At 49.9% G+C, this 13,481-nt stretch overlaps 1 protein-coding gene across 1 annotated transcript in view; it reads left to right on the top strand.

The window, feature by feature from the left end:
- Positions 1–13,481, top strand: part of COL15A1 (collagen type XV alpha 1 chain) — a 110,755-nt gene that overhangs the window by 37,362 nt on the left and 59,912 nt on the right. The window contains exons 3-5 of the mRNA XM_077756055.1: positions 6,569–7,116; positions 8,972–9,046; positions 10,573–10,653. Of these exons, the coding sequence (XP_077612181.1) occupies positions 6,569–7,116; positions 8,972–9,046; positions 10,573–10,653 (704 nt within the window). The remainder of the gene's footprint in view (positions 1–6,568; positions 7,117–8,971; positions 9,047–10,572; positions 10,654–13,481) is intronic.

Raw genomic sequence — 13,481 nt, 5'->3', positions numbered from 1 at the left:
TCTTTCCCCTCCCCCTTTTCTTTCTGAGCAAAGACAGGCCTGCGCATCTGAGGGAGGAAACGCAGGAAGAAAAGGTTTTATAATTTCTAAAAGGGGATGGAAGGAGTTAATGTCTTTACAATATGCAAATGTCTTTTTCACACCATGTAGATGGTATAAAATTTCAAAAAGTACAAAAAAGTATCAAGAGAAAAGAAAGTGTCTTCTTGCTCCTCACCCGCCAGCTCCCTTCCCTGGAGACAATCTCTGGTCCCAGTGTCGTGTGTATCCTTCTAGAGATAGCCTAATATATATTTTAAAACATATGTATTTATATGGCAAATACATATTAATATATGCATTTCCAACTGCTGATGATTCTGTTCTGCACCCCTTTTTTGGGGTCTGTTTCCACTTAATGCATCTTGTTGATTGTTTCATATCAGTACCTAAGGAATCACCCTTTTCAAGGCTGCATGGTGCATCAAAACTGATTATGCAGCCATTCCCAAAGACAGTTAGATACATTTTAAACAATGCTGCCGGGAACATTCTTGTGCATGCTTTATGTTTCACGTATGGAACTTCATCGTTTGGGAAAAAATCCATAGAAGTATAACTTCTGGATCAAAGAGTCCATGTTCACTTCTAATTTTGATACATATTGTCAGAGCGCTTCCCACAGACATTAGACCAATTGCTGGTCCTAACAGCCACGCGCGAGCTAGAGATGGCCTCTTCCCTTGCACTCCTGCCCACTCGGGTACTTCCAGACATTCTGATGCTTGCCAAGCGGAGAGAGAAAATGGCATCTCTTCGTAGCCTTAACTTGTATTTCTCTCATTCTGAGTGAGCGTTGAGTATCTTCTCAGAGGTTGAAGAGCCGTTTTCATTTGTTTTTTACAGTGGCAAGAATTTCCTGTCTTTCCACTTGGTTGTGGTTCTCTTATGGATTCGAATATCTGTTCTGTTTATTAGGTAACTAGATTGTTGTCTGTGGTATATGTGGCAAATATTTTTGCCCAGTTGCAGGTTTTATTAGATATTGTGGGATTTTTTTTTTTTTTGGCTATGCGGAACTTTAAGAATTTCTTTGCCGTTAAATTTAGCCAGATTTATCAGCCTTTTCATTTATGCCTTCTGGGGTTTCTCCTACTTAACATTAATTCCTGTTTTAATGCAAGTTGCAAACTGGAAAGGAAAAGCCTTGGGTTGAGGGTCAGATCTGAGCTCGTAGCCAACAGCCTGCTTTCCTCCTTTAATCTCAGTTTCACCTTTTGTAAAATGAGGGGGTTGATTTTAGTCATGGAGTCATTTATTTGTGCATTCATTCATTCACTCATCAGAATTAGGCTGGAGACTGGGAACACAGAGATGGATGGTGTGGTCCTTGTCCTCACTGTCTAATGGGGAGAGACACAGTGACCCAACAGTGACGTGCAGTGTGCTGCGAACTATGATGGAGGACCCCAGCATCTAATGCAGCCTCCAGAGGGGGAGGGGGAGGGTGCAGGCGCTGAAACAAGGGATTTCCGGGAAGGTGAACCTGGGGCTGAGTCTTGCAGGATGAGAAGGAGTTCTGGCAGAATAGCTGAGCTGGGGGAGATGGTGTGGGCGGCAGAGGGAAAGGCACTTGCCGTGGAGGGGGAGGACCTGCAACAACACGGGACCCTCCAGGGCTGTGTCAGAGCAGGCTGCGGAGGAGGGCAGCTGTGTCCAGACCACAGAGCTTTCCGGAGCCAGGAGGCAGCAGCCTGAGCCGCAGGTACACGGCTGAGGGCCCTGGGTGGCCGGAGTAGCCTTCTCAGTGGGGCGCCAGCATGGTCTCATTTGCTCTTTCGTTGAGGATGCGTGATTGTTTTCACTAAAATATTGTGAAATAGTTTCCATGACGTGTTCTACAAAGATTACTACAATGAATACTTCTTTTGAGTATTGCTTAGTTAAAGAAGTAAACATTATCACTATAGTTGAAAGCCCCACGGACTGCTCCCATTTCGCATCTCCCTCCCTCCCCTGAATGATGGTAAGAATATGCTGCTGCTGGGCACGTCAGATGGCACAGGGCATCTTAAATGGTCTCACCACACATACAACGGTACTTATGTGATGTTGATGGAGGTTCTAGTGAAAGCTGATATATACACATATATACATGTGTGTATATATACATTGTGTGTGCGTATATACATATATACATGTGTGTATATATATATATACATATATGCAATATATATATATTGCAATGTAGAAATGTATCAAATCAACACATTATAGATCTTAAGCTTATACAATGCTATATGTCTCTTATGTCCTGATTTTAAACATCTGCACTTCAGAGAACTTCAGAGAACATTTTCGCAGCATCCCGTGAAGTTGCAGGTGTACATCCACCCATCATCCAATAATTCCACCCACAGGTGGAGTGGCCTGCCCAGGAGAGCATGGGGAGATGTGTCGAAGGAAGTCGATAGCAGTAGTGTTTTAAGAGGGATGAAAATCTCCCTTCCCATCAGCAGAAGAGTAAGCTACTGTGTGCAGGCTCATTTATACCATAGAGTACTGCTGTCAAAATATGTAGAATTCTCTGGTGAAAATATGAGATCCACAGCCGCTTGCATCAACAAAGTTCAGTCTTAGAAATACAATATTGAAGTGAGCCTGGTGAAGTTGGTTCAGTTGGTGAAGCANCAGTGCTATTGCTGGGTCATAGGGGAGTTCTATTGTTAATTTTTTGAGGAGCCTCCACACTGTTTTCCAGAGGGACTGTAGCATCCAACTCTTGATATCGACTCAGGTCATGATCTAACAGTTTGTGAGATTGACCCCCACATTGTGCTCTGTGTTGATATCGTGGAATCTGCTTGGGATTCTGTCTGTCCCTCTCTCTCTGCCCCTCCCCTCCTCAAAATAAACAAATAAAACATTTAAAAAATATGATTTTGGGTGGGGAAAAAAGTGTCAGGGGGATACATGCAGCAGGCCAACATTGATGTGAGGTTTAGAGACATACACAGTGGCTCTGCATTCTGTCACAAGCATACACATGCTCATGTAGCAAACATGGAAAGACATTCATGGGGATATACACACCACAGCCCTCAAAGAGGCTGTCTTTGGGGTGTGGCCAGCAGAATAGGATTGGAGAGTGTGTGAGAGCTTCTGCTGAATCTATTTTTTTAAAAAAAAATTTAATGTTTATTCCCTTTTGAGAGACCTGAGTGAGATCAGTGAGGGGCCGAGAGAGAGGGAGACACAGAATCAGAGGCAGGGTCCAGGCTCTGAGCTATCAGCACAGAGCCTGACATGGGGCTTAAACCCACGAACTGCAAGATCATGACCTGAGCCGAAGTCAGCCGCCTAACCAACTGAGCCACCCAGGCACCCCTGAATCAATACTTTCTTAAGAAGAGTGGTGGACACATGCCTATTCCTCATACTGTTCCTCAGACATTGTTTTAATAATATATTCTGTTCAACCCAGTACTTCCCCTAATTATTGTTTCAACATATAATCAATATACACATTATTAATGAGGCATCTTTCCTAATTAAGACTTTTTCCAAACTAAGTCTTTGAAATCTAGTTTGTATATTACACTGATGGCACAGGTCAGTTGGTATGGCCTGCGTTTCAGGTGCCCAACAGCCACACTTGTGATGGCCGCCATATTGGACGGTGTGGTGTTCACACATCTCAGGTAGGGACTGTATCAGGGGACCTCTGAGATTCCTTTCTGAACCTGAGAGTCAACAATGATGATGATGTTAATAATTCCCAGCGTTGACTGAGCATGTGCCCGCACCTCATACTATCATTCAGTCCTGTCAGGCAGTTACTCCCTTTCAAAATGCTGGCAAGACATCTGCAACTATGTGGATGGAACTGGAGGGTATTATGCTAAGTGAAATGAGTCAGTCAGAGAAAGACAATTATATGACTTCACTCATATGTGGAATTTAAGATACAAAACAGATGAACATAAGGGAAGGGAAGCAAAAGTAATGTAAAAATGGGGAGGGGGCAAAACATAAGAGACTCTCAAATAGAGAAAACAGACTGAGGGTTGCTGGAGGGGCTGTGGGTGGGGGGCTGGGCTAAATGGGTGAGGGGCATTAAGGAGGATACTTGTTGCAATGGGCACGGGGTGTTACACATAGAGGATAAATCACTGGAACCTACTCCTGAAATCATTATTGCACTATATGCTAACTAACTTGGATGTAAATTTAACAAATCAATAAATCGGGGTGCCTGGGTGGCTCAGGTGGTTAAGCTTCCGACTTCGGCTCAGGTCATGATCTCACGGTTCGTAGGTTCCAGCCCCTCATCAAGCTCTGTGCTGACAGCCAGCTCAGAGCCTGGAGCCTGTTTCAGATTCTGTGTCTCCTTCTCTCTCTGAACCTCCCCTGCTCACGCTGTCTCTCTCTCTCTCTCTCTCTCTCTCCTAGAAATAAATAAAACATTAAAAAAATTTTTTAAATCCATAAATAATAAAATGATGGCAAGTCATAAATACATCAAATTGACCACTTTAACGTTTAATATGTGTCTCATATTATTATTTATGCTTTTTGGTATGTCCTCACTATTTCATAGTAATTCTGTGACTCATGCACACACACGCGCACACACAGGCAGGCTAGCTCCTGACTTTGTGCGGCCTTCTCTGGGGGTGCTGGGGGTGGGGCACTGGAGTCAGGGCATCTCTTTATCTCCCATCCTCCAGGAAAGTTTGGGTTTTCCTGGACCACCCGGAGTCGGAGTTGCTGCTAAAGGGTCATTGGCACCGCAGCCCAATTACCCCCAGACCCTCGGGGAGGGAGCCCCCACCATGTTATGAGACTGAGGCAGCCAACCAACCTGGGGTCAGGCCAGTCATGGCTTGAAACATCTGCCACTTTTACTGTGTAACTCAGGAGTCACTCCATCTGCCCAAGGCGGGTTCTTGTGTAGGATGTGGGAATGGCGGTCAATCCCCAAGGCTGCAGTGAGGACTAAGTAAAATCCCATATGAAAAACCTGGTCGTGTATATATTCTGTATGGGGAGTTCAGTGGCANNNNCGTGCCTGCCTTCTCTCCACACCCCATCTCATCCTCCTTTCTCCCTGTCAGCACAGCAATAACCCCTGCTGGTCAACCTCTCAGGCTTGCTGAGTGGATGCAGTAAAAGGAAAGAGTAGTGAATGTTTAATGCACTGCCGCCATATTTACCAGGGGTACATGTGGTGTCATTTCATCATTTTCATGGGGCCCGTATCATAGAGGGAGACCCAGCCTTGGAGCAGTGCAATGACTCACCCAAGGTCACACAGCCAGTTAGTTCAGTTAGACAGGGCCAAGTTGTAAACTGAAAGGCAGGCTCGATTTGTCAGATGGGGCTTTACTTGTGGTGCCCTTGGATGGCTTGGGTCCTCTGTGGACACAAACCCAAGTCCTCTGCGGTCACTCAGCCTCTCAGGGTCCTCTGGCCTTTGGCCATAGTCACCGGGTGTCTGCTCTGGCTCTTGTCTCTGGGGTAGGACCCTGCTCCATTCTGGCCCTCCCTCACTCCAGTCCTCCTCACAGGGCTGAATTCTCAGAGTGTGGCTTCACTTCTGAGGCCAGAGGGTCCTGCGTGTCCATTGTCCTGCCTGCAGGGGTCCTGCTGCCGGTCCCTGAGACCTGCCTCCCTGTCTCACTGCCGGCATGGTGGGCGTCCCCTCAGGAGCCGGTGCGCGTCCCTGGAGCCAACCGGAAGCCTGCTCCCAGCGCACCCCGGCTGCTGAGCCTGGGGCCTTTCCCAGCCGCCACAGTGCGGGGTAGGAGCTCAGACTTAGGTCAGGTGCTCTGGCTTTGAAGCCCGAGGGAACTTACCTTGGGCACATTTGTTAACTTCTCTGGGAAGTAAAATGCGGCTAACCGCATCTCCCCTCACAGAGTTGTGAGGGCAAAATGAGCTAATGTGTGAAGAGTTAGTTCAGAGCGGGGTCGGGCACAGAATGAAAGCTCAGGGAATGTCCACGATGATGGTGGTGACGACGATGACCACTACAATGAGGAGGATAATGATGTGAATTTCATTGCCCTGAGGTCTGGGAACACTTCACCCTGTCCCTGCTTGTGCCCCACATCCTGGGACACTTCAGCAGTAGACCTCATTCCAAACAAACAAAACAAACTTATCCGGTTTTAGAGAAGGACATGAGGAACAGTCTTTAAGTTGATGGGAGAACATTATACATTCTAGGAATATTCTAGGAGATATTTTTCAAAGGTTTCCAAACTGCAGGTCAGGACCTTTCAGTGGTTAATGAAATCAATGTAGTGGGTCCTTGCCAGCATGCTTTTAATAAAATAAGAGAGGAGAAGACTTCTAAACAGAGGAAACAGCATTGCAGGTATATGTCTATTGAAAGGAGCATATTGTGTTTGCAATGTAAATGCATTTCTTATTGTGGGTCATTGTCAAAAACAGTTTGAAAGCCAGTAGTTAAGGAACTACAGTGGGGTGAGGAATCCCATTTCACTCGTGACTTTTTATTTCTTCGTTTCCACACCTGGTAGAATATGTGTGTGAGGCATGGCCTCTGTCTCCTTCCCTGCAGAACCCGTTTCCCAGGGCCACCTGGACCTCACGGAGCTCATCGGTGTCCCCCTGCCCTCATCTGTGTCCTTTGTGACGGGCTATGGTGGCTTCCCAGCCTACAGCTTCGGGCCCGGTGCCAACGTCGGCCGCCCGGCCAGGACCCTCATCCCACCCACCTTCTTCAGGGACTTTGCCATCAGCGTCACGGTGAAGCCCAGCAGCGCCGCAGGCGGTGTGCTCTTTGCCATCACGGATGCCTTCCAGAAGGTCATCTACTTGGGCCTGCGGCTCTCGGGCGTGGAGGATGGCCGCCAGCGCATCATCCTCTACTACACGGAGCCAGGCTCCCACGTGTCCCATGAGGCCGCCGCCTTCCTGGTGCCCGTGATGACCCACAGGTGGAGCCGCTTTGCAGTGATCGTCCAGGGCGAGGAAGTGACCCTCTTCGTGGATTGCGAGGAACACAGCCGCGTCCCCTTCCAGCGGTCCTCCCAGGCCTTGGCTTTTGAGCCCAGCGCAGGCATCTTCGTGGGCAACGCAGGAGCCACAGGGCTGGAGAGATTCATCGTGAGTCCGAGCCCCACAGATCAGGGAGGCCACTGGGCGCTGTGCAATAAACACAAGCAACTATCCTTGTTAGTTATTTTTAAAAATAGTTTTTAATGTTTATTATGAGAGAGAGAGAGATTGCAAATGGGAGAGGGGCAGAGAGAGAGGAGAGAGAGTCCCAAGCAGGCTCTGCCCTGTCAGCACAGAGCCTGATGTGGGGCTCGAACTCATGAAACCGTGAGATCATGACCTGTGTGGAGATTGAGTCAGACGCTTAACCGACTGAGCCATTCAGGTGCCCCTCTTGTTATTATCTTATCCTTATAGCCTCAAGGAGGTGTGCGTGCGTGTGCGTGCGTGTGTGAGTGTGTGTGTATGTGTGTGTGTGTAGTGCAGAGAGTACTAGTCCTGGAACCCCAGACCTAGATTCCAGTCCTAAGTTTCCAGTTTAGCCTGATGACTTCAGACTGTGGATTCTTTGGGTTTTCTTATCTGTATTCTAGGGTAAGAAGACCTATGCTATGGAGTTGTAGGGTTAAGTGAGATAGCCTGAGTGGAAGCTCTTTGTGCATTTTAAAAAATTTTTTATTTATTTTATTTTTGAGAGAGAGAGCACAAGCAGAGGAGGGGCAAAGAGACAGAGACACACAGAATCCGAAGCAGGCTCCAGGCTCTGAGCTGTCAGCACAGAGCCTGATGCAGGGCTCAAATTCACGAACCGTGAGATTATGACCTGAGCTGAAGTTGGATGCCTAACTGACTGAACCACCCAGGTGCCCCTCTTTGTGCATTAAAAAATTTATTTTAATGTTTATTCATTTTTTGACAGAGAGAGAGAGAGCATGAGTGTAGGAGGAGCAGAAAGAGAGGGAGACACAGAATCTGAAGGAGGTTCCAGGCTCTGAGCTATCAGCACAGACCCCGATGCAGGGCTCAAACTCATGAACCACGAAATCATGACCTGAGCAGAAGTCAGATGCTTATCCGACCGAGCCACCCAGGAGCCCATCTTTGTGCATGTTTTAGGCATTAGAAAAAGAGGAAGGCTTATTATTCCTTCAGTGATTTTACCTTTGGGGAGGGACAGCAGTTGCATTTAAGTAATTTCTGCAAAGGTGGAATAAGCTAGAACGCCAGAGTGACAGGTCGTTTCTCTCTCTCCCTTTAGACAATGTGCCCTGAGAAAATAGCAGAAAATTGACTTTCTCATCAGAATGGGCTTTTATGAATACACCATTCTAAGGAAAATCCCTAAGTTATCATAGTCATGCATTTAGTCCGCACCCATGCTTCCTGATACCCCACCTACCTGGTACAGGACGGTACCACGTGGCAGAGCTCGGGTGTATTTGTAGTGCGTGGGGACGCAGTGAGGGAATCTTAAGAAGCAAAACCCAATTATAGTTTTTCAACAATGACTTTGGGAGCATCGTGGAGAATGAGCTGTCAGGTGGGGAGAGAGGAGGCAGGAGGCTAGCTGGCCGCTCTTCACAGGAGGCCTTCCAGCCAAGAAGCTTCAAGCTCCAGGGGAAGATGCTCTGGGAGAGGGGAGACCCACATCTTAGGGGTCTCCTGCAGACAGGCTGGGGACCTGGGACCACATAGGGGGCTGCCATGTCAGTGAGTGCTTTGAACACGGCACCCCGCAGGGGCCTCTCCAGGTAGTGGGACCCATACTACACTGGCCCAGGGAGAGTCCCCCTAAAGGCGAGTGGGCCAAGAGGTGGCTGGCTCCACTGTCACGGCCACAGGCAGCACCTTCCCCCACCCATCCTTCCACCTGGCCTTCTCCGGTACAGAGCAATCATGTTTCCACTAGCGGTCACGCTGTAGATGTACAAGTGGTGGCTTCTGACCCTCTGCTTTTCCCCAGGGCTCCATCCAGCAGCTCACTGTCCACCCTGACCCCAGGACCCCTGAGGAGCTATGTGAAGCCGAAGAGCCCTCGGTGAGCCCCCATCCCCTCCCCCCCACCCCCTGTAGCCAGCCGGCCAGGGGTTGGGCGCCCAGGCAATTCCTCTTCCTCAACATCATGGAGTCTCTAAATTCTCTCAACTTGTCAAGCTCTGCCTCAAGTCCTATTTTGGCTTTTCTTTTTAAGAGCTTCAGCCATCCCTTTTGTAGGGGGAGGGGGGAGGTTGTGTCTCTTCTAAGGTGTTAGGTTTTTCTGTGGCTGCGGCAGTCAGTGGCCTGGTTTCCAGACTTCCTCCCAGAAAAGGGTGTCAGGATTCTAAAATCAAAGTTAAAAATCAGAGTTAAAACTCGAAGACACGAGTGTAAATTCCTATAAAACTGAGCCTAAATTTAGCTTTTGTGCTTGGCAAATGAATCAGTTCCTAAGCTGGGGGTGGAATGGTAGGGAGGGAAAAGAGATGGCGCTCCTCTTCTGCGTGCCTGCCCCCCGACCCCCCCCCCCATGCTGATGTACTGAATCCCCTGCTAGGCGACAGTCCTGGGGGTGCTGGAAATAAAGGGAGACACTGGCAGCGGTCTCTGTCCTCCAGCTGCTCACACACACACAGGCTCCAATGCAGTGACAGAGCTGAGGGTGACTGGAGCACCAGGGAGGTCCGCAAACCCAGGGTCTCTGGGTTGGGTGGGGGTGGGGGCACGAAGGTGAAAGAAGAGGGACCTGAGTAGGTGAGGGAGGAGCTGATGCCTGACCAAGGACAAGCGAGTGTTTGCCAGATGAAGAAGAAAAGGCATTTCAGGCAAAAGCCATAGCTTGATGCAAAAAGTCAGAGGTAAACAAAGCGTTCTTAGAACTTCTGTTTCTCTTTGGGTGCTGTCAACCTCAAAGCAAAGCCTAAGTTGATTTCATTCATTTAGAAACAGTGTGGGAAGTCAGAGACGGAATTGGCCCTGTAAGAATGCCTGTGCTCCCTGAGGCCATTGTCCTGGCCTGACATTCAGATAAAGCCGGGAGCAGGAAAACCGTAGGTATATCCATTCCTTCTCTGCAGTGCTGTTAGTACTGGAAAAGTAGAAGCAACCCCAGCTTCTGAGAATAAGGCATTATTTACAAAATGATGGCCCCCAGGCCCTGTGGCTGACATTAGAAGGCTAATTAGGAAGAAGAGGTAGCAACAGGAAGGCATTCTCAAAATATCACTGTTCCCCAATGTAATTCTGTCATTCTGGGGACAGCCATGCAAATGGAAGGGCCTTTGATAGAGATTGAAGGGTCCTGGACAAAATGAAAAGTAGGTGTGTTAGAGACTGGCAGTGATTGTAGTTTTTTGTTCGTGTGGGCAATAAAATGTGGAAGGAACAGCTAAAAGAGCCAAGCCTGTGCACTGTACACATGCTCTCTCTCAATTCCACTCTGTCTCTGTCCTTTCCCCTCTTACACACACACACACACACACACACACACACACACGCACACACGCACACACACACACACAGTTTCTCTGTGACTTTCCCACTTGTCACCTGCCTGCCCTGTGCCCGGCATGATTTATCTCCATACAGGGCTCGGGAGAGGCCAGTGGGCTTCAGGAGACAGACGGAGTAGCTGAGATCTTAGAAGCTGTCACCTACACTCAAGCCCCGGTGAGTACTGACTGCTATGCCATCCCTTCTTGGTCAGCTTTTAGGGGCTGAGTGCCCAGAGCCCCAGGTCTGACATCTCTGTTCTTAGATCTATGACTTCCGTTGTCAGCTTATCTGGGCAGGTCAGGAAAGTAGACACCGAGGGCATTTTGCCAAATCTCCAGCACACTGGAATGTCAGTTATCTGCTGGAGGACTGTCCCAAGGCAAATACTGTGTTCTGCTGCCTCCCAGCCCCGTGAACTTAGGGAACTCCTTCAGCCTCTCTGAGCTTCAGCAACTCTTCCACAGAGTCCTACTCAGAGTGCTGCCTCCTGGGGTTGCTGTGAGGGTCAGAGGAAGCAGTGCAGGCCCAGGTCTCAGCCCGGTGTCTGGCCGGAGGGAAGTGGCCCTGAATGGGAGATGACGTAGCATTTGCTCCAGGCTCTGGGCTGTGCGAGAAGCTGGGGGCCCCCACTCCTGTGAGATGCATAGTCTTCCCAGGAGCTCCCTTCTGGCCCCATGGGAAAGGCAGCCATCCTCCTGGTGACTGGGCCTCCTCCCTCCTGGGAACGCACCCTGTGGCCTAGACAAGGAAGTGGTTTTGAAAGCACTGAGTCAGACCATACAGACAGCAGGAACCCATTTTTAATGAAAACAGCCAGCAGTGTCTGAGTCATTGAACACAGAGGCCCAGTAATCTCCTCAACCAGTCGGGCACATTCTATAGACTCCTCTCTGATTTAAAAAAAAAAAAAAGGCAAGGAGATAGAAATAAGGCAGCAGCTCTAAAATATAGATTATAGACCTGTGGGAACAGAGGTTTGGGTGAAGCAGAATAGAACCGTCATCTGTCAGAGCTGGGGGGCCTTCAAGGCCCCCTCTTTCTGTACATAGGTCTACGGAAAACTACCCTTTGCAGGGCGAACTGAGGTCCAGACAGGGGAGGAGACTGGAGTTTGGTTACCTGGGCAGAGCTGAAGCTAGAGCATGGGTCCCCTGATGCCCATTCCGGGGTCCAGGCCACAACCCTGTGCTTCTGGCCTGGGCACTTTGCAGAGAGAGGTCTATCCCCAGGACTACAGCCGGTTCTAGGGCAGCTAAGATGAAGGGTCAAGGGTGCCAGGTAGGCGAGGTGGTAGTGGGGAAGGTAGCTAGCTGGTCTGGGTGGCATTGAAACCCTCTGTGCCACAGCTCTGGGCCGCCCCGTTGGCATGCCCAGGGCACATGCAGCAGGGCATAGAGGGGTTGTCCTTTGGGCCTTCTGGCCTGATGTGCTACCCCCAGTGCCCCAGTTCATGGCTGGGAGTGAGGCCAACTCAGGTGGGGAGATGCCAGTCACCCCGGTGGCCCTGAGAAAGGGAAAGGAGAGGGAAGTGAGGTTTGAGAGCATGAGATGATCATGGGGACAGGGCCTGGTCAGGGAGGGCTTTCTGGTGGAGGAAACATTGGAGCCAGGCAGCTCTCAACAGGGGTAGAGAAAGGGAGGGGACGGAAGAGAGCCAGCATTTGCTGATACCCACCATGGCTCTAGTGCATTTGTATACATGACTTAAGTTAATCCTTGCAAGAACTGTGTAAGGACCCTGGCAGCAGGCGCTCAGGGAGCAGGATGGCCTTGCTAGGCTCATGCAGTGGTGAAGCCAGGACCTGGGGCCACAGTCCTGCACGTGCAGGGCACACGTGGGAGCACTCTGCAGCTGGGAGGAGGTGAGGACTAGATCTCCCAAGTGTCTGGAGTAGAGAAAAGTGACTTGATGGACTCTTGTTTCTAGATTTCCCAGCCCCACTCTCCCCAGTGGTTTTAAGAGAACCGGTGCGTATCAGAGTTTCACCAGGTGTGGTTTCCCTCTGCTGCTCACTGTTTGTTGACCTTGAGTCGGGAACGTTTCCCTGCTCAGTTGAGATGGAGCATGCCTACTTCATAGGCTAACACAAGTTACATGACCCCCGTGCAGCCTAGGCGGGGCTTAGCGCTCAGCAGCCCTCAGTGCCGTGGTGGTGGCTGTCGTTAGTCCTGACTGACAGGCTTCTTGTGCTGGAGTGCCCCGTTCCCCCGGGGGCCCCCTTCCCGCCACCTGCTTCCTGCTTGGCTGTTGACTGGGGCTGCAGGGCGTGCCATACCCCTGTGGCTGCCCTCTGTCCTTCATAGAATTCTCCGGGGTCTGTGGGCCCCGATGCTCCCTTGTCTCTTCCTGGTATCGGAATCCCTTTCACAGGCACCTGCACGGCCTTCACTGCCTTTGCCATTTGCAGGGCAGTGTGTTTCCCTTCATTCCTCAGAGGAGGCGTTGAGGCACCCGGGAGTGCAGAGCTCTGTCCCCAGGGCTGCCCAGCCTGGAGGGGGCAGAGCCAGGTCTCCAGCTCAGGTTCAGGGCTGAGGGCTGGCTCCATCAGTCACATCACCATCTCCTGGAAAGGGCTCTGTGGCTCCCTCTATGGCCACTACCCCCAGGAAGGCCACCTCCCCCTCCCACCCAGGACAGCAGGGGGAGTTTCCTTCTTCTCTCAGACATTCCCCTCCCGTCTCTGTCTGGCTTCTCTCTTGGAACGAATCTCGCTTTCCTGTCCTCACCCTTTCCAACCTGCCATCCTGCAAGACACAAGCCATGACCAGCGAACTGAATCATGCACTGCCTGAACAGTCAGGGACTTAAAAAGCCAGGCTTCCTCACCTCTTTCCCCATTTAGGGCAGGAGTCCCTGCTATCCCATTCTTCCCCCTGCTAAGTCAAGCTTCTGTTGACACACCTCTCCATTTCTGGAAAGTTCTATCATGCTTAGTTAGAATTAATGTCCCTATGGTTCTCAGCCCTGGCTGTGCATCAGAATCACGTGTGTGGCTTGATGG

The sequence above is a fragment of the Crocuta crocuta genome, unplaced genomic scaffold, assembly GCF_008692635.1.
Source record: "Crocuta crocuta isolate KB4526 unplaced genomic scaffold, BGI_CrCroc_1.0 scaffold431, whole genome shotgun sequence".
NCBI classification, from domain to species: domain Eukaryota; kingdom Metazoa; phylum Chordata; class Mammalia; order Carnivora; family Hyaenidae; genus Crocuta; species Crocuta crocuta.
Note: the sequence above shows the minus strand (reverse complement) of the source record. Positions and strands in the feature narration are given on the sequence as shown.